We start from the raw sequence: 19039 nt of genomic DNA on the forward strand, positions 1-19039 counted from the left end.
TTCACAGTATTTCACCATGACAAAGTGGTTCTCCACACGCATCCTAAGTTTCTACCGAAAGTAGTTACGAACTTTCATCTCTATCAGTCCATTGTTCTTCCAGTTTTTTTCCCTAAGCCTTATTCTCATCCAGGAGAAAAGCCACTACACACTTTGGACTGTAAACGTGCTTTGGCCTACTGCATCAATCGGACAAAGCCTCATAGAACTTCTCCCCAACTCTTCATCTCATTTGATCCTAACAAGTTGGGTATTCCTGTCACCAAACGGACACTATCCAACTGGTTGGCTGCTTGTATCTCATTTTGCTGTACTCAGACCGGACTGCCTCTGGAGAGTCGTGTTACTGCTCACAAAGTCTGTGCTATGGCAGCTTCTGTAGCTTTCCTCTATTGAGGAAATCTGCAAAGCTGCTACCTGGTTTTCAGTTCATACCTTCACTTCACATTACTGTCTGGAAATTTTTTCCAGACGGGATGGGCACTTCAGCCAGTCAGTTTTACAAAATTTGTTTTCCTAAAGGCCAACTCTTCCTCCATCCCTTTCTAGTTAGCTTGGAGTTCACCCATTAGTGAGAATATGCTGTCTGCTTGTCCTGGGATAAAGCACAGTTACTTACAGTAACAGGTGTTATCCGGGAACAGCAGGCAGATATTCTCACATCCCACCCACCTCCCCGGGTTGGCTTCTTAACTGAGGGACCACGTGCCTACTTTGGGCAGGAAGGCACTCGTGCATGCGCGGTGCGGGCTAATCGCCAACTTTCTAAACTTAAAGTTGTGATTCACTTTTCAAGTGTCCGTACCGGGGCTCCATTGGTGGCGTCACCTATTAGTGAGAATATCTGCCTGCTGTCCCTGGATAACACCTGTTACGGTAAGTAACTGTGCTTTACTAACATTCAAGTCTAAAACTTCCAATAAACCAGAATTCATAAACAGATTAATAATTTCTTACACACCTAATAGAGTACTCCGATTCCAAAATCAAGATCTTGTAGTTATACCATCACCATAGCAGATAATACATGACATCATACGTTCATCAATATTCTCCACTACAGCCCCTCAGTTATGGAACTCAATGCCTACTCACCTTCGGGAAGAATCCAACATCAATTGATTTGAATCAAATCTAAAGACTTTCCTCTTTAAAGATGTATTTGATCTATAACATATGACAATGTGTTTCCATCCTCTATCACAGATGTTAATTCCCCTACCTATTTGTATTACCCTTTTATGTCTTTCTATCCTATGTATTTAAAATTGTATTTCCCCCGCCTACCTCCTGTAATTCTTGTCAGTCCGTAGTGTCCATGTAAATACATATACTGTTTTTATATAATGACAAATGTTTGTATGTCCCCCTTTTTAAAAAATTTTAACTGTAAAACCGCTTAGAAATTTGATAAGCGGAATAACAAATTTTAATAAACTTGGAAATTGGACTACATTACATTTAAAAATGTCAACTGATCTAGAATGTCCTAGCTCACATCTTAGCTATTAATTTGAAGTAAATAATTTCTTATTTTGACTGTCTTGCATTGCTATTGCTTAAGTTGAAAATACTGTGTAGTATTTGATGTTCTGTATGACATAAGCCCGCTTAAATTTAATAGTCTATTGATCCCCTTTGTCCTGCAATACGTGTTTTATTTAGTTAATGAAGCATCCTTAGCTGTTCTTTGTCCAGTATTAGACTGAGAAGTACCAGGTCACGTCCTCCTCTGGTATAGCTTCATTATTTTTATATACAGTAAAACCTTGGATTGCAAGTAACTTGGTTTGCAAGTGTTTTGCAAGACAAGCAAAACATTAAATTAATTTTAACTTGATATACAAGCAATATCTTGCAACACAAGTACTTACAGTATACACACATCACAACTGAGCCGATGGTTCTTCTCTCTCTGACACTGCAAGAGTGTGATGACTGTTCTAAACAAGCAAAGTCTGGCAATACGAGTACATACAGTATACACACATCACAACTGAGCTGATAGTTGTTCTTTCTCTGACACTGAAAGAGAGTAATGGCCAATGTTCCCTCTAAGCTGAGCGTATGAGCGATCGCTCACTATTTTCATTGGCGTCACTCATAATTTTTCTCGGGTCGCTCACTAAACTACTGCAGTGGGAAACTGAGGACTGCATAGTAAGATCCCCGATGCACTTCCGACGCAGGTGGGGATCGTGAGAGGAGCTGCTGCCACGTCTTCAGTGGCGTACCAAGGGGGGGGCGGTCCGCCTTGGGTGCAGCCTTGGGGGGGTGCACAGCCGGACAGGTCCGGATCTGTCCGGCTGTGCACCCCCCCTAAGGCTGCCGTCGGAGAGGAAGTTCGGGCCAGCCAATTGCTGCCTGGCTGGGCGGAACTTCCTCTCCGATGGCAGAATTGACGTCGGGGGAATGCTGGTCGGCCCGACGGTAGGAAGCAGAGAGAGCTTGGTGCAGCCGCGGCGGTGGCTTTGGGGCCTGTTTCCCCCGATGGTGGCAGCAGTGGCTTTGTGGAGGGTAGGGAGAAAGAAAGAAAGAAAGGGGGCAGGCAGGGAGACAGAAGGGAAACAGAACAAAAGAAAGGGGGCATCAAGAGAGAAAAAAGAAAGAAAGGGCAGGGAGAGAGGAAGAAAAAGTTAGGGGAGGGAATGAGGTCTGGAGGAGAGGAAGCATACAGGCTGAAAGAAGGGAAGAAAGATTGGATGCACAGTCAGAAGATGAAAGTGCAACCAGAGACTCATGAAATCACCAGACAAGGTAGGAAAAATGATTTTATTTTAAATTTAGTGATCAAAATGTGTCTGAATTTATATATGCTGTCTATATTTTGCACTATGGCCCCCTTTTACTAAACCGCAATAGTGTTTTTTTAGCGCAGGGAGCCTATGAGCGTCGAGGGCAGCGCTGGGCATTTAGCGCAGTTCCCTGCGCTAAAAACTGCTATTGTGGTTTAATAAAAAGGAAGGGGGGTATAATTGTTTATTTTTGTATAGTTGTTACTGAGGTGACAATGCATAGAGTCATCTGCCTTGACCTCTTTGAAACAAACCCAGAATAGGAATGATAATTAACATTTTCTCAGTGTATAGTGTGCTTTGTGTTTTTTAATTTTATTGTTGGTAGATCATTTTGACTTAGTCATTTTAAAGTAGCTCGCAAGCCCAAAAAGTTTGGGCACCCCTGAGCTAGAGCGTTGAAGCTGTGTATTTCTATTTTATCCCCCCTTTTACAAAACTGTGGAGCGTTTTTTAGCGCCAGCCGTGGTGGTAGCAGCTTTGATGCTCAGAATTCTATGAGCGTCAGAGCTGTTACCACCGTGGCTAAAATCCACACTACAGTTTTGTAAAAGGGGGAGGGGTTAGTTTGTGATGACATATTCCATACTAGGCGAAGGTGTTTTCTGTATTCTGTGTGTTCGAAAGACATGGTTTTCTGTTAGGATTGACGGTGTAGGATTGATCTATGCTGGTCTGGCTTGTTTAGTTTTACAATGGGTGTATTGATGTACTGTTCACTGCAATATGTAAGATGCTTACTTTTCCTAGGTACTCATATGTGACGTGTGGCTTGTTACTAAAAATCATGTTTTTTGTACAGATGGGGGGGGTGCCAAAAAATGATGGGCCCCGGGTGTTACATAAGCTAGGTACGCCACTGTATGTAAAGATACCTGAAAGCTGGCAAAGCAAAAACTTTAAGTAAATTGTTATTCTTCTAAGTTTTGAGTATTTAACCCTCCCACAATCTCACGGGCACTCGTCCTCCGCACCTGCTCATAAATTTGTGGAGTATGTAACTTGTCACTCATGCATATTTTTTTTTTGCACCCACCTCATCAATCCTTAGAGGGAACATTGGTAATGACTGTTTTAAATAAGCAAAGTCTGGCAATACGAGTACATACAGTATACACACATCACATCATCACAACCGAGCCAATGGTTCTTCTCTCTCTGACGCTGCAGGAGTGTAGTGACTGTTCTAAATGAGCAAGGTCTTGCATTACAAGTACTTACAGTATTTTGTATTAAAGTTTTTGGGTTGTGGAATGAATCGTCTGAGTTTCCATTATTTCTTATGGGGAAATTCGCTTTGATATACAAGTGCTTTGGATTACAAGCATGCTTCAGGAACTAATTATGCTCACAAACCAGGGTTTTACTGTAGATCCATGCTGTCTGTTTTTATTATGTATATTGTGACTTGATCTTAGATTTGGTGGTATATCAAATTAAAATGATAAACAACATTTATGAATTTTAAGACCTTTTTGTTTTTTTTGTTTTAAGTTTTTTATTGATTTTTTCATATATCAACAAGTGTTATAAATTTTCCATACAATTATCTTAACAATACACTTGATATCTCTATAATGTACTTTATATAAACCATATTTTATATTATTTTTCTTATGAATTTATATAACATATATATTGTAATGATTTTATCAATTATTATTTAATTATGAACCCTTTTCCCTCCCTTTATCACGTTAATTTCTCATAAGACTATCACTCATTATGATATATTTTTTATAATGTATAATAAAGAGAATAAATTCCTTACCCCTTCCCTCCCTCCCTTCTTTAACCATTATCTTATTATGGGAAAAAATTAAAATCAGTCATTGCAAAAATCTGTTAATGGTCCCCAAATCTTCTTGAACTTATCCATATATCCTTTTTGTGTTGCAAATGTACGCTCCATCTTATATATATGGCAAACTGAGTTCCACCAAAAATTATAGTTCAATCTGTCATAATTTTTCCAATTATGTGTAATTTGCTGTACTGCTACTCCAGTCAATATAAATAAAAGTTTATTGTTATTTGATGAAATTTGACTTCGAGCTCTCATTGCAGTACCAAACAAAATCGTATCATATGTCAAGGCTACCGGATTTTCTAACATCCTATTAATTTGAGGCCAAATTGATTTCCAAAATATTAATATGAATGGACAATAGAATAAAAGATGATCTAATGTCCCTGCTTCAAGATGACAATGCCAGCATCTATTAGACTTAGAGCTATCTATTCTATGTAAACGTGTGGGGGTCCATAAAGCTCTATGTAAAATAAAAAAACAAGTTTGTCTCATAGAAGCTGATAATGTACATCTTAACCTCCAAGACCAAAGTCGTGGCCATTGGGATGCATTAATCTGATGCTTAATCTCAATGCCCCAAATATCTCTAAGACCATTTTTTTTCTTTTTATGTACAAATCCTGATATTAATTTATACCACATTGCGGCCTGGTGACACATGGAATCTATCTGAAAACATAAGAATTCCATACTATGATAGTTATTAAGGTTTTTCCATTCAGAGAACCCTGTCTGAATGGCCTGCTTCAATTGCATCCATCTGAAATATTGTGATTTATTCAAACCGAATTTATTTTGCAATTGTGAAAACTCAAGCAGTTTACCTTTATTACATCCTCTAAAATACAAATTCCAGCAATCATCCAATGTTTCCAGATAATTTTAAAACCGCCAACTTTGATCTTTGGATTGAGCCATATTGTTTGAGTCGTTGATTTAGTTATTGGAATAGGAGTTAGATTACTTATATATCTTATAGTTTTCCAAGTATCAACAAATATTTTGTGATCCTTATATAACCTTGGCATTTGAATACTGATAACATGACTCAGACGTAAAGGAAACATTAATCTCCATTCTAACCAGAACCAATCTGGTATATGTTCAATGGGCTCTGGGAGGATCCAATACATACCCTGACGCATAATATAGGCTTGATGGTACCTATAAAAATTTGGAAAATTTACCTCTCCCTCCGCAATTGGTCTTTGTAAAGATACTAGAGCAATTCTGGGGTTTTTTCCAAGCCAAATAAATTTTGTTAACATCTTATCCAATTTTTTGTAAAAAGACCCCTGAAAAAAAATTGGTATCATACCCATTTGGTAACAAACTACTGGTAATATCATCATTTTTACAGTTTGCACTCTCCTCCACCAAGATATGTATAAAGGATTCCATTGTTCACACATTTCTGACACTTTTTGTAATAAATTTTTTTCATTAATTTTCATAGTCTCATCCACAGTTTTTGTAATCCAAATTCCTAAGTATTTTAATCCTTCTTCTTTCCAAATAAAAGAAAATGAGTCAAATAAACTTTTTGTACAATGTACATTGAGTGGAAGCACTTCTGATTTATTCCAGTTTATTTTATAACCTGAAAATTTTCCAAATTTTTCAATCAATTCAAGCAAATTTGGAATGGTTGTTTCCGGATTTCTCAAATAAAGTAAAATATCATCCGCATATGCTGATAATTTATATTCTCTATCTGAATGCGGAATACCCTGTATCTCCCTTACCTGTTCTATAGCTAATAACAAGGATTCTAAAACGATATCAAAAAGCAAAGGAGATAGTGGGCATCCTTGTCTAACCCCCCTCTGTAGAATAAATCTTTCTGAAAAATTATTATTGATATATAATCTAGCAGCAGGGGAGCTATACAATGCTTTTATTATTTGTATAAATCCGGATCCTATACCAAACCATTCCATTGCCTGAAACATGAAGATCCATTCCACTCTATCAAAAGCTTTTTCAGCATCTAATGAAATAGAGAATGCTGGGTCATTAATGGATTTTGTCAAATATAACATGTGATGTGCCAGTCTAGTATTATGAGATGAATGTCTTTGAGCAACGAAACCTGTCTGATGCATATCTATAATGAAAGGGAGAGCTTTAGCCAGTCTTAATGCTAATGCCTTAGTTAAAATTTTTCCATCCACATTTATTAAAGAAATTGGTCTATAATTTGAAACCAAAGTGGGATCTTTATTTGGCTTAGGTAAAACTATAGTTATTGATTCAGCCATAGTACCTGTAATACAACCTTTATTTAGTTGTGTCTGATATAGCTTTAATAAATAGGGCATTATAATGTTTTGAAATGATTTATAAAACTCCACTGTATAACCATCTCCACCTGGAGCGGATCCAACCCTAAGGGATTTCAAAGCTGTATCTAATTCTTTTAAGGATATTGGTTCTTCTAAACTTCATTTTATATGTTCAGGAATTTTTGGTCCTTCTATTAACTTTAAAAAATCTAAACCATCCTTTTCCTTTTTCGAATAAGGCTCAGAAGAATACAAATCTTTATAAAATTTAAAAAATTGTTTTATAATGGGATCAATTTGAGATAAAATTTCACCATTCTCATTTTGAATAGCAATTATTTTTGTTTTTCTTTTTTTCGCTTTAAGATAATTTGCTAGCATTCTTCCTGCCTTATTCGAATTTCCATAATACAAAGCTTGCTGTACAAATAAATCTTTTCTAATAATTTCTGAAGAAATTTCATTATATTTACCTTTAGCTTTTAAAAGTTCTTGTTGTGTCAAATAATCCAATTTTTCAATTAATTTTGATTCTAGAGACTTCACCACTTTTTCCAATTCTGTAAATTGTTTTTTTTCTTTTTTTATTTGCAAAGCTGAATAAGAAATAATTTGTCCTCTAATATATGCTTTAAAAGCATCCCACAAAGTCTCTACTGAAATTTCTTCTGTATCATTAATTTGAAAATAATCTTTTATTTTTTCCAAAAGATTTTCACAAAAATCAGTATCTGTAAGCAATGTATTATTTAATCTCCATATAGGTCTATTTCCATTCTGATCTATTATTTTAATTTCAATCCACACTCCAGCATGATCAGATAGTATAATTGGATCAATGACAGCCTGTGTGACTTGATGTACTAATTGATTAGAAACAAAAATGTAATCTATTCTAGAAAAAGAATTATGAACCTGTGAGCAAAACGAAAATTCCCGACCATCAAAATGAAGAATACGCCAAATATCTTTTAAATAACAAGATTGTACCAAATTATCAAGGCCTAATGATTTTATAAATCTTCTCGGACATTTATCTATCATTGGATCCATAACAGCATTGAAATCCCCTGCTACTACTAAATTTGAAGTAGCAAGTGGAAGAATTAATTGTTGCAGAGTTTAAAAAAATTCATTCTGATTCGAATTAGGGGCATATATATTGAAGAGTGTCATGGTGGTATTTCCCACATCCATTTCCACATATACCCACCTTCCAAGAGGATCAGCTGCCTTAAATTTAAATGAAGCAGAACATTTTTTATTTATTAATATAGCAACACCAGCTTTTTTCCCTATTGCCGAAGAAAAATAACATTGTTTGACCCAATCACCTTTTAGCTTTATAGATTCATTATTTGACAGATGGGTCTCTTGTATGCAGCATATGTCAGCGTTTTGTCTTTTTAAAAATAATAATGCTTTTTTTCTTTTAATCGGGTGATTGAGACCATTAACATTTAGAGATATTATTTTAAGATTCATCATGTACTATTATAATTTGTAATATAACAATTTCATCTTCAATATTCTTTATGATCTCCATTTTCCCATATATAAGATAATTCCAAAAATTGCCTACTTTACCTAAACCCTTAAAGTTCAATACCCTCCCATTCCCTCCCTCCCCACCCCATACATATACGAACACTTGGAAACGCAAAATAGATCAGGTCTGACATTACTCCATCACAAGCTAAAAAATTATAAATTTTGTAATTATTACTCCATATTAATATCTTAATATATCATAATATATTGCTAACAGAATTTAAAATTTCTATATATTTGCTTTCTTTTTTATTCATTTTCACAATCATATTTACTTATATTTTTAAAGCAATCCTTTTTTATATATTCTATAGATATTAGAATCTTTTAATTAACTTAAATCAATCTTCACATGCATTTTTAATTCCATTCATAAAAAGCATTTCTCTAAAAATTCTAAAATTAGAAAATAAGAGAATATTTAAAAACAAAATATAAATAAAAATTTTTATAACTCATTCTCACTAAAATACTTACTTGTATTTCTAAATCAATCATACAGAATCTTCGATAGATATATCAATTTACCTTTCTCTTTTTTCCTGTTAAAAACTGATATTTGCAATAAAATGGGTCAAATATACTTTCTATAATCATTCAATAAATATATTTCTTTAAACATAAACTATTAGTTTTCACTTTAGAATCGTTTATTTTATTCTATTTATGTTCTTATATATAAGAGTCTTTACTTCCGTGTTCTTCTGGTAACCTGAACGCCTTATTTTTAGCTTTCTTCTCGAGTTTCCTTCTCACTCTCCGTCGACGTAAAACGTGGAAGCAGCCAATCTTCTTTATTTCCGGTGCAATCATTTATTGAGGAGAAAGACTTCCTGTTTTCGTGCAGATTTTTATCGTTGACTCAGCGCCCACTGTATTTCCAGCGCATTTACCTTTCCTTTATTTTCTTTCCCTTTCTTTTATTTTCTCTGGAGAACATAGAAACAAAGGCACTGAGGATATATTTTAAAAGATTGTCTCAGTTTATCTTCTAGTCTTGCATATATAAGAATCTTCTAGGTAAGTCAATGTTTCGTCTTTCCTTTACGTCATTCAGCCATTGATGTGTATGCATGTACTCCAGTTCCGTTCCACGCTCGTGAATGTAATCATCGTTGTTTTTTAAAGTAAGTTGAAAATTCCAGCGTTCTAAATGGTGTATTCATTTTTATATATTTTCAGAATTCCTTTGTATTAAAAAGTATCTTAAAATGAAATAAGTCAAAGTGAAAAGTATTTGATATCAAATTATTCCTATCGAAGTATTTTGAATAATCCCAGTTTTTCTTTAAGAAGTCATTGGTTGTTCACATTGTTCAAGATATTCTGCTAATTTTTTAGAATCAGTGAAGTTCTGTGTTTTATTTCCTAGAGTTACTTTCATCACCGCTGGGTAGAGAAGTCCATATCTAGCCCCTAGTGCTCGTAGTTGGGGTCTTAAATCAAGTAGTTGTTTTCTTTTTAGGGCAGTTTCTCTGGCAAAGTCTGGAACAATATGTATACGTGCATCCTGACATCTTAGATTTTTGTTTTCTTTAGCCAGCTGACAAATTTCAACAACATGTTGATATCTTAATAATTTAAAAATAAAAGTTCTTGGTCCTTTTTGTGTAGTTGTTTTTTGTCCCGGTATTCTGTGTGCTCTTTCTATTTCAAGAGGCACCTTGGATTTTAAAGGCAGTATTTTTGGAAGGAATTGTTCTAAGAAAGTAATGGGATCATTTTTTTCCACTCCTTCCGGCATCCCAATGATCCTTAAATTATTTCTTTTTTCTCTATTCAAACAATCTTCCAGATCTCTCTTTATTATTTCCATCTCTTTCCAGGCTTTTTTGTTTTGTATAACTTCAGTATGTACCTCTTCCGATTTTTCTTCCAAGTGTGTTATTTTGTTATCAATTAGATCAACTCTTTTTGTAAGCGTGGCAACATTATCAATTGCCTTTTGAAGTTGTTTTTTGATTTCCAGTACGATATCTTTGATCTGTTTTATTTCTGCCATCATATCTTGATCTCCTTCTGAAGGCAACGGTACTTTTGAAGGTGTCCCTGGTTCCGGCTTTGATCGTTTATTACTGCTTGTACCCGATCCTCCGGCTCCTGCATCGTTTTTATTTTGTTTACCCGATGCCATTTTCTTACAAACCACAGCTTTTTTCAGCAAAATATCGGTATTGGAGCTTTTTATTTTGAAATAAGAGCTTGTTTGACACAGAGCCCGTCTGTCACCCGACCATTTGTTGCGTGTCCAAGCCACGCCCCTTTAAGACCTTTTTGGACTTTTTTTAACTTCTTAGCTGGCTTAATTATATTTATTTATTTATTTTTTGTCGATTTCTATCCTGTTGTCCCCAAAGAGCCCAGAATGGGTTACAGGTTTAACATACATAGTATATAGTTAACAGGTTACAATTTACACTAGATTAGCCATAATTTAAGTACATGTTTCCTATACAAGTTTTTTCTAAGTAGACACGTATTTATGGTCTAACACTAATATACAGTTTACTGGTTATAATTTACCCTGGTTATTATACAGTACAAGTTTTAACCTAATTGACAAATAGACAGTTTATAGTTTGGATTTGCTTTCCTTAGGTGACACATAATGGGTTCTGGTACTAATTTACATTTCTTTGTAGTCCATCAGTCAAGGGCAGGGGTTAGGTGAAAAGGTATGTTTTTATTGCTTTCCTAAAGTTGAGTGCTATGCAGTTTTTGAGGGAATTTATTCACTTTTTTCATGGTTCTTATTGTATGAGCTGATATTCTATATGCTATTTACTGTAGAAGGTTGTATGATTTTTTTTTTGTTTTACATTCTATATTTAAGTTGTGAATTTTTATGTCCATTGGTATGTTGTACCCTGCTTGGGGCATAGTTTATTTTGAAAAGCTGGATATAAATATTTATAAATAACTGCTGCATTTATTTTAAAAGAAAACTATAGATGTGCTTTAGTGTTGATACTCATGAGGAAGTGCCATAAAGTATTAGCTTTGCTAGGTCATGCTTTATGAGCATGCTTTATGATAACAGTTGTAAATGCATCCCTTTAATGTGGCTAAATTTTAAGTATAATTTCTTTCAGTCACATGAACCTTCCTTAAAAAAAATGTATTCTGTGTTATTTGACAGAAAGACGAGAACGAAGTTGTTTCTAGCTTGTCCAAACAAGACAAAAAAAAGAAAGGACAGAAGTGGAAAAAAAGCAGCCATAAGGAGGATGATGATGATGATGATAATGACAGTGAAGAAACGGAGGACAAAGATGCAAAACCTGAAAAATCACAAAAACCTAAAGAGAATGATTTGTTTGACAACAATAATGATTTTGATAAGTTTATTAAGAAAGGTAAAGGGAAGAATCAAAAACCAGTTAAGTTGGACCTTTCTGAGGAAGATGAAGATTACGATAAGAAAAGTAAAGAAAAGGACAAGGCAGATTTCTCAGGAGACAGCAGTGAAGAATCTGATGAGATTTCTCAGACTAAAATGGGACAAAAGAAAAATCAGAAAGGCAGACTGACTGCCAAACCTGACAGTGGGGATGAGGAAGAGGAATCTACCTTCAAAATAAAAACAATGGCTCAGAAGAAAGCAGAGAAAAAGGAACGTGAGAGAAAAAAACGGGAGGAGGAAAAGGCCAAACTGAGAAAGCAGAAGGACAAAGAAGAAGCAGAAGGTGGTAAAAAAGAACCTTTAAAGTCAACTATAGATGTGGCAGCTCCAAAAAAGGAACCAGTGGCTACCAGTGAGTCTACTTCAGCTCCTGCCAACCTTGAAAAAGGGGAAGCTCCTGAAGCAGTGGAAGGTTTGTAACTTGAAAATTAGAAGGAAAGATACAAGCTAACTTTCACTGATATATTAGTGAGCCTGATCTTTGTATGACCCATCTATCTGCTAGTATGTTTTAGCCTATTATTCAGCAGCAGATGGGGCACACAGACTTTGTTTCTTAGAGGTGTGTTGAAAATTTTGTAATAGGTTTCCTATAAAACTTACAAAACATGCCTACTTTTATACATGCTTTTATGAAGAACTTAGATCTCCTATGTTCTTTTATAAAATAGACTCAGAACTTTCCCCAGTAGCATAAAATTTACATCTGCTTTGAAGTGAGTACAAATATGTACATATACTCTGTACATGTAAATATGTATTTTAAAGTCTGTGCACACATTGCAAACCAGGTCACTGGGAACACCTACACATTTAAGTTCTGATTCTATATATGGCGCCTAGATTAGGCACCTAGATTAGGGATGCCTAGCTGAGTTTCAGTGCAGAACTGAAAATTGATTAACCAGCTTAGTTGTTGTGGTAATTGACTATGCCATTAAAAGCTCATAAATGAATTAAGAGTTCCGCGTGGAACTCAGAGTGGTACCTAATGATGACTAAGGCCTAGATTCACTAAACCTACCGAACTGGAGGCTTACGAAGCAGGAGGGACTGAGTACCCCTCCTGCTCCCAACTTTTAAAGGTACGGGGAGGGGTGTGGGCACGGGTCGATGGCGGTGGGGAGGGTTCTGACGGCTGGAAGGAGTTGGCATATCTCCTGCCTATTTGCACGGGTGGGGAGGGAGGGCAGCATGCAAAAAAATAGTGAATCAGTCGCTGTTTCAAAATCAGCCAGAAATTGGCCAACAACGATTGAATTGCTATCTGAAAAGTAGATGTGGTTAGAGGTGGAGAATAGTGTGGTTTGACTTAAGCAACTTAACCATGATCTAATATACCAGTGCCTAACATTAGGATGCCTAGCAGTGCCTAAGTTGAGCTAGGTGCAATTCTATAAATGACACTTAGTGGTTGATTGACAACTGCATTGACTGGCACCTAGGAGATGAGCACCATATATAGAATCATGCCCTTATTGTTTAAAAGTAGGTGCTTGTATGCAGTGTTTGTATGTTGTGTATTTAAAGATCTAGTTATGTATAGAGAAGATATTTTGAATAGTACAGATTTATATAAGAATTCTATATGTGTTCATTTTTTGAAGGTGATGAAAATGAAGGTGATAAGAAGAAGAAAGATAAGAAAAAAAAGAAGGGTGAGAAAGAAGAAAAAGAGAAGAAAAAAGGTCCCAGTAAAGCCACTGTAAAAGCTATGCAAGAAGCCTTGGCTAAACTTAAAGAGGAGGAGGAACGTCAGAAGCGAGAAGAAGCGGAGCGTTTGAAACGACTTGAAGAATTAGAAGCTAAACGCTTAGAGGAGGTAAACTATAATTCTTTCTGACTTAATTTAAGAGAAATTGTGTTTAGAGAGTAATAGTGTTTTAAACAGCATGAATTGTGATTGGACTACAATGTTTAAAAAGAAAACCCCTGCCACTCATATTTAAAGGCCCACACTCTCTGACAAGATACCATAATTTGGGTTATGTGGGCTCAGTGGGAAGTGGGAAGCAGGTAGCAACCGGGAGCTGAGACAAGGCAGAAAAGAAACCTGATGCAAGATCAGAGGGTAGGAACTGAGATTGTGTGAGATTTTTTTTTTAAAAGCTAAAATAGGCTTATATAATATAGCAGTATTTCTAAGATCTTAAGAAAAAATGACCTCAAGATGCTTGAACCTACTTTTTCTGGTGAATATAGGGCTAGATTCACTAAGCCCACCGATTCTACCCAATCCGTGAGCGATCCGAGGCAGGTTGACTGATCCCTTATTTTTTTACTTGCGAGCCTGTGGTTTTAACCCAAGGGTTTAAAGCGGGTTAAAACCATGGGCTCACGCTGCAGGGAAGGGCGGCAAGCAGGAGAGTTGGGGCAGTGAGCGGGGTGGCAAGCAGGAGAGTTAGGGCAGAGAGCGGGCCAGCAAAAAAGAGTCGGGGCAGAGAGAGTGGGGAGGGGGGGGGCAGAGAGCAGGAGATGCTTTATTGAAGTCGGCAGAGAGTCGGACCAGAGAGAGTGGGACGGCAAGCAGCAGAATTGGGGCAGAGAGCAGTGCGGCCAGCATTGAGCAGAGAGTGGGACGTCCAGCATAAAAGAGTCGGGACAGAGAGAGTGGGGCAGGGCAAGCAGAAGAGTCAGGGCAGAGAGCAGGGTTTTTGCTCAAGCAACTGGTCCTTACCAGTCACTTGTTTTTGGATCAGCCAGCCCAGTCGGTGTGCCTTCTTTAGTTTAGTGAATCACGTCCTTCCTACTTTGCATGCTGTTTCCCCTCATTTGCATGCACGGATCAGAGGATGATCGGCACAGAGGTTAGTGAATCGAGTCGGAGGAAAATCGGGTCAGCACACAATCGCAAGCATGATTGGTGGGCTTAGTGAATCTAGCCCATAGTGTTCTTAGGATGGGTTCCATCAATGCAATCTTTAAGATCTAGCACTATCCCTGAAGCACCTCCACTCAGTGTGGTTAAAAGGATGCACTCTGCACACACAAGGGAGATTTCCCAGTAACTCTTTTTATGCAAATCAATTATTATATTTCTTGATGAAATGGCTTTGAAAATTGTCTTCCATAAGCTACTCAATATGTAAACTGGAGTGTATAATATTACTACTTGATTAAAATTGCTCTAGTTTGAGTTTGTGTTTTTTGTAGGAACGACTAGAACAAGAAAAAAAAGAAAGAAAGAAGCAAAAGGAAAAGGAAAGGAAAGAACGTTTAAAAAAAGAAGGAAAGCTTTTAACTAAAACTCAGAGGGAAGCTAGAGCTAGAGCGGAAGCTACACTTAAACTTCTTCAAGCTCAGGGTAAGAAGCTTCGTGATTTAAAATAGGATTGTTGAATGCCTTAACTATTGAATTTTTAGCTTCCCCTTCAGTCATGTTTGTTATGCTATCCAGGTACCACAGGCTAAACAAAAAAAGTCGCTGGTGTATACTCAACTCTTTCATCACATTAATTGAAACTTGGATTTGGATGCCAGTGATCAATGAGCATTCGTGCTAAGGTCTATGGGAACAGCTGTGTGCAGTCTGAGAGGCATCAAGGTGGGATGGAGGCAGCATTGTCAAAAGGCAAAATGTATGCCCACATTAAGGGGTGATTTTATAACAGGCTGCCTTGGTTAACAGGTTAGGAAGACAAAATATAGAAGTCTATTTTATAAAGATGCATAGGTGGGTATGGGTGTTTATAAAATAATGGTACAAGTCAGCTTTAGCTAAGTAGCATGGGTATGCTCTTGTTCCTCCTATCTGCATCTACTTTATCATAATTGCGGGAGACTTATTACGGGGCTGTCCACATCAGCCTTGCTCAAGCTCATGCAGCATTTTTTCTCTTCTTTTCCACCTCCCCTCCCAAGCCTGTGCAGCATTTCCATTTCTCTTCAGGTCACTAGCAATAGTTCCTGCTCGCTGTCAGTACTGATGTAGACGCATCAGAGGGAAGGCTTCAAGGCCAACTGCTGTTCTGTTATGACCCTTCCAGATTCCATATGCTAGGTGTTAAATCCCAACCCGCCATCTGGTAGTTGCAGAAATCCACAAACTTTTATGAGCACATGCTCCACCCCTTAGCCTGAGAGCTAGCAAACATATCCAGTTACAATTTCTGCAAGCAATCAGTGCAGAAGTCTTTGCAGTTGCTCTGCTGCTTTTACTTATTTTTTTTGCTTAAAGTTCATTTTTTCGGTGGCTTCAGTGCATTGAGACCCCTCCAGGTGGTCCCCTCTTGGAAGAAAGGATGCAGTTCTGGGGTGCTGGACTGCTGCTTCACATAAAAATTCTGGTGGATCTGTGGAGCCTGCTGTGTGCCACCATTTCTAGACTCAGGGTCCCATCCCCTTGGAATCTGCTTGCCGGAGACCTTGTCACCTGGGTTTCAAAGTGCAGGCTGCCTTTCCCACCCCCGATCACGTGGATGAGGATCTCTTGGGGTGGAGTCATAGTTGGTGTCTGGCCAGTTGGCAGTCTGAAGATTTCAAGTCTGGATCCATTTGGAGCTGTTGCTGAGGCAGAAAATCCTTTTCCTCCACTCTAATGCTGTTTAAAGCTACTGACAATCTGGCACTGCATAACTGTGAATAAACCTCCATTATCTCCTATGGGAACGTCAGAGGTTGCTTGTAAAACATCTTTAAAGTTATTTTAAAGTCATTCAGGTCCCCCACCTCTCCAGACCCCAAATCTTTTTTAGTTTCGTTTTATGTTTATTTTTGCTGTGAATTTATGACAGTGGCTATCTTGGATTTTAAAATCAATCTTTTTTTCTAACTTTGATTTCTGTCTCAAAAACTCCTCGATTTGACACAAAATCTATTGGGATGGACCCCCCAGCCTCTAATCTGCTGATTGTGGACATTGCGCCGGATTGGCGCTGGATCAGTGATTGTGTATTGCATGCCATAGCGCACTGGGGGGGGGAAGCGTCAGACTTCGCCTCCTCCAAGTAATCTTGGGCTGGGGAGCTGGCCTAGGTTCGTGCCTTCCAAAGAAAATCTCTCCCAGAGGCTGTCCTGGATGTCCTGGAGTCTGGCGCAAAATACCTGTATTCCGAGTATGGGGACTCTTTCGGCGCGGTGCATGCATCTCAACAGAGCCCTGCCATGGATGCAGAGTGGGCCTTTTCACTGGATTTTATTCTGCTCCTCTGAAAGGTGTATTCCTTCCCGCTTGTGTGATGCAGCCAGCGGGTGCATCGGGGCTTTTTTGGTCTGTTGCGCCTGTGGTGAAGCTTCCTGTTTGGGAGCCCAGACCTCAATTTTGCAGTAGTTGCCATGCAGATACTATGATTCTTCTACCTCCTGCTAGGATTTGGCTACTGCCTTTGCTGAGGCTAGTCTCCTCGACCTCCCTGAGTGTTCGTATTTTGGTGCTGACCCTTCTTTGCAGATTTTTAAGCAGATTTCTGTCTGTCTCTTTAAGGATGATGATATCCTGGAAAGCTCTTTCCGAGCTTCTAAAGCTATGTTTATGCTTTAAGGATGATGATATCCCGGAAAGCTCTTTCCGAGCTTCTAAAGCTATGTTTATGCTTTATCACCTGGATCCTGATTTTCGGCATGTTTGAACAGCCTGAGGTAGATTCAGCCGTGTTGCAGGTTATCCAGCGCATAGCCCTCTCTTGTGATGGGAGAGTGAGGTTTAAGGACTTGCAGGATCGCAGGGTGGATATTATGTTACACAACATTCTTTTTTAGCGGCATCTTCAGGTAGCCAAGTGGCGGTGGCCACTGCCTTTGTGGCACTTGCCTGTCATTCTGGCCTGCGCAATGCGTTCTCTGTGGAGGTGCATGCCTGTCTGCTGGTGATGGTGTGGATTAGGTGCCGTGCACCCTTTATGATCTTATTCAAGTTTTTAGTATATTCTCTGGTGCAGTGTCTGCGTGCCGGACTCTTTGGATCTATCTTTGGACTGGGGACACTGCCTCAATGATCACCTTAAGCGGACATATTTTCAAGGGCCAACTTCTTGATGGTATAGATCTTTATGACCTCTACACAGGTGTTGCTGAGCGCCACCCTAAGTCGCTCCTAATGAAAAGACAGGCTGCAGATCTTTTCATAAACTGACCTCGCAACAAGCCAATTGCTGTATATAATATCGGTTTATTAGCAAGAAACAAAAGGCAGCTTACATGAAACAACAAAGTACAGCAAATTGGGCTAAAAGGATACCATACATACAAAGTGTCTAGCTTCTGTTCATGGATCCATCCTTTCTCTGTTATGCTAGTTGGCATGCCACTTATATACTTTAGTTCAGTAGCCTAGGGTACCACCTAGTTACAGATTACATACTCACTTTCCATTGGTTTGTCACATGCATCAATTCTATTGGCTATATGGTCTATACACTTATCATGGAGCCATATTGAAGCATGACGTCACCTAGTGTCAAAACTGACCTTTCTATTTCCCTGACACTGCATTCCTAATACTAAGGTCAAAAATTTCTGAGAGCAGGCCCCACTCTGTCCTGAGCTTGATTGTAGTTCTGTTAATAGTTCTGATAATTCGTTGGTAGGATATTTTATCCTGTACTGTTGCTGGACTTTATCCAATGATGTCACAGTCAGCAGATCTCTGCCAGTACTAGAGCAAAAGTGAATCTCTCATAGAGCATATTATCTCCCTGGAGTTTCTGGGGCTTCTCCTCGTCTCCAGACAGAGACATGTATTTTTTCTCAAGGCAAGTAGACAGAACCCTTAACAACAGATCAGAATTCTCCTGGACTGTCCGGCTTCCTTGGCCTGCCTTTATCTGTAGATTCTGCGGTCTCAGGCAGCTTCTTTGTAGGTGATCCCCTGGGCCAGAGTGCCCATGCGCCTTTTAGAGGAGTCCCTTCTATCTCGGTGGTCTCTGCAGAGTTTTCCCCTTCTGATGCCAGCTAGCAGCAATTTGAGCTGGTGACTTCAGCGGGAGGCTATCTGCTAGGGCTGGCTTCTTCGGATTTCTGAGTGTTTGACTCTTAGGACGGATGCCAGCCTGCTGAGTTGTGGGCTCACTGCGGGGCCCGCTCAATTCAGGGGCAGTGGACTCCTGGTCTGAAATGTTGGTTGGCCAATTGTCTGGAGCTTTGGACAATTAGGCTGGTGCTACTCACTCTCTAGCCCTTCTGAAAGGACCAACGGTGCAAGTTTCTCTAACACCACAGTGGTGGTGTACGTACATCACGAGGGAGCTCTAGTGCT

At 38.3% G+C, this 19039-nt stretch overlaps 1 protein-coding gene across 2 annotated transcripts in view; it reads left to right on the top strand.

Moving 5' to 3' along the window:
- The window catches only part of EIF5B (eukaryotic translation initiation factor 5B), a 372530-nt gene that overhangs the window by 99110 nt on the left and 254381 nt on the right, over positions 1–19039 (top strand). For both annotated transcript variants that reach the window (XM_033950652.1, XM_033950653.1), the window contains exons 4-6: positions 11584–12259; positions 13455–13669; positions 15001–15151. In XM_033950652.1, coding sequence (XP_033806543.1) covers positions 11584–12259; positions 13455–13669; positions 15001–15151 — 1042 coding nt within the window. The remainder of the gene's footprint in view (positions 1–11583; positions 12260–13454; positions 13670–15000; positions 15152–19039) is intronic.

Source organism: Geotrypetes seraphini, chromosome 6 (genome assembly GCF_902459505.1).
Source record: "Geotrypetes seraphini chromosome 6, aGeoSer1.1, whole genome shotgun sequence".
NCBI lineage: Eukaryota > Metazoa > Chordata > Amphibia > Gymnophiona > Dermophiidae > Geotrypetes > Geotrypetes seraphini.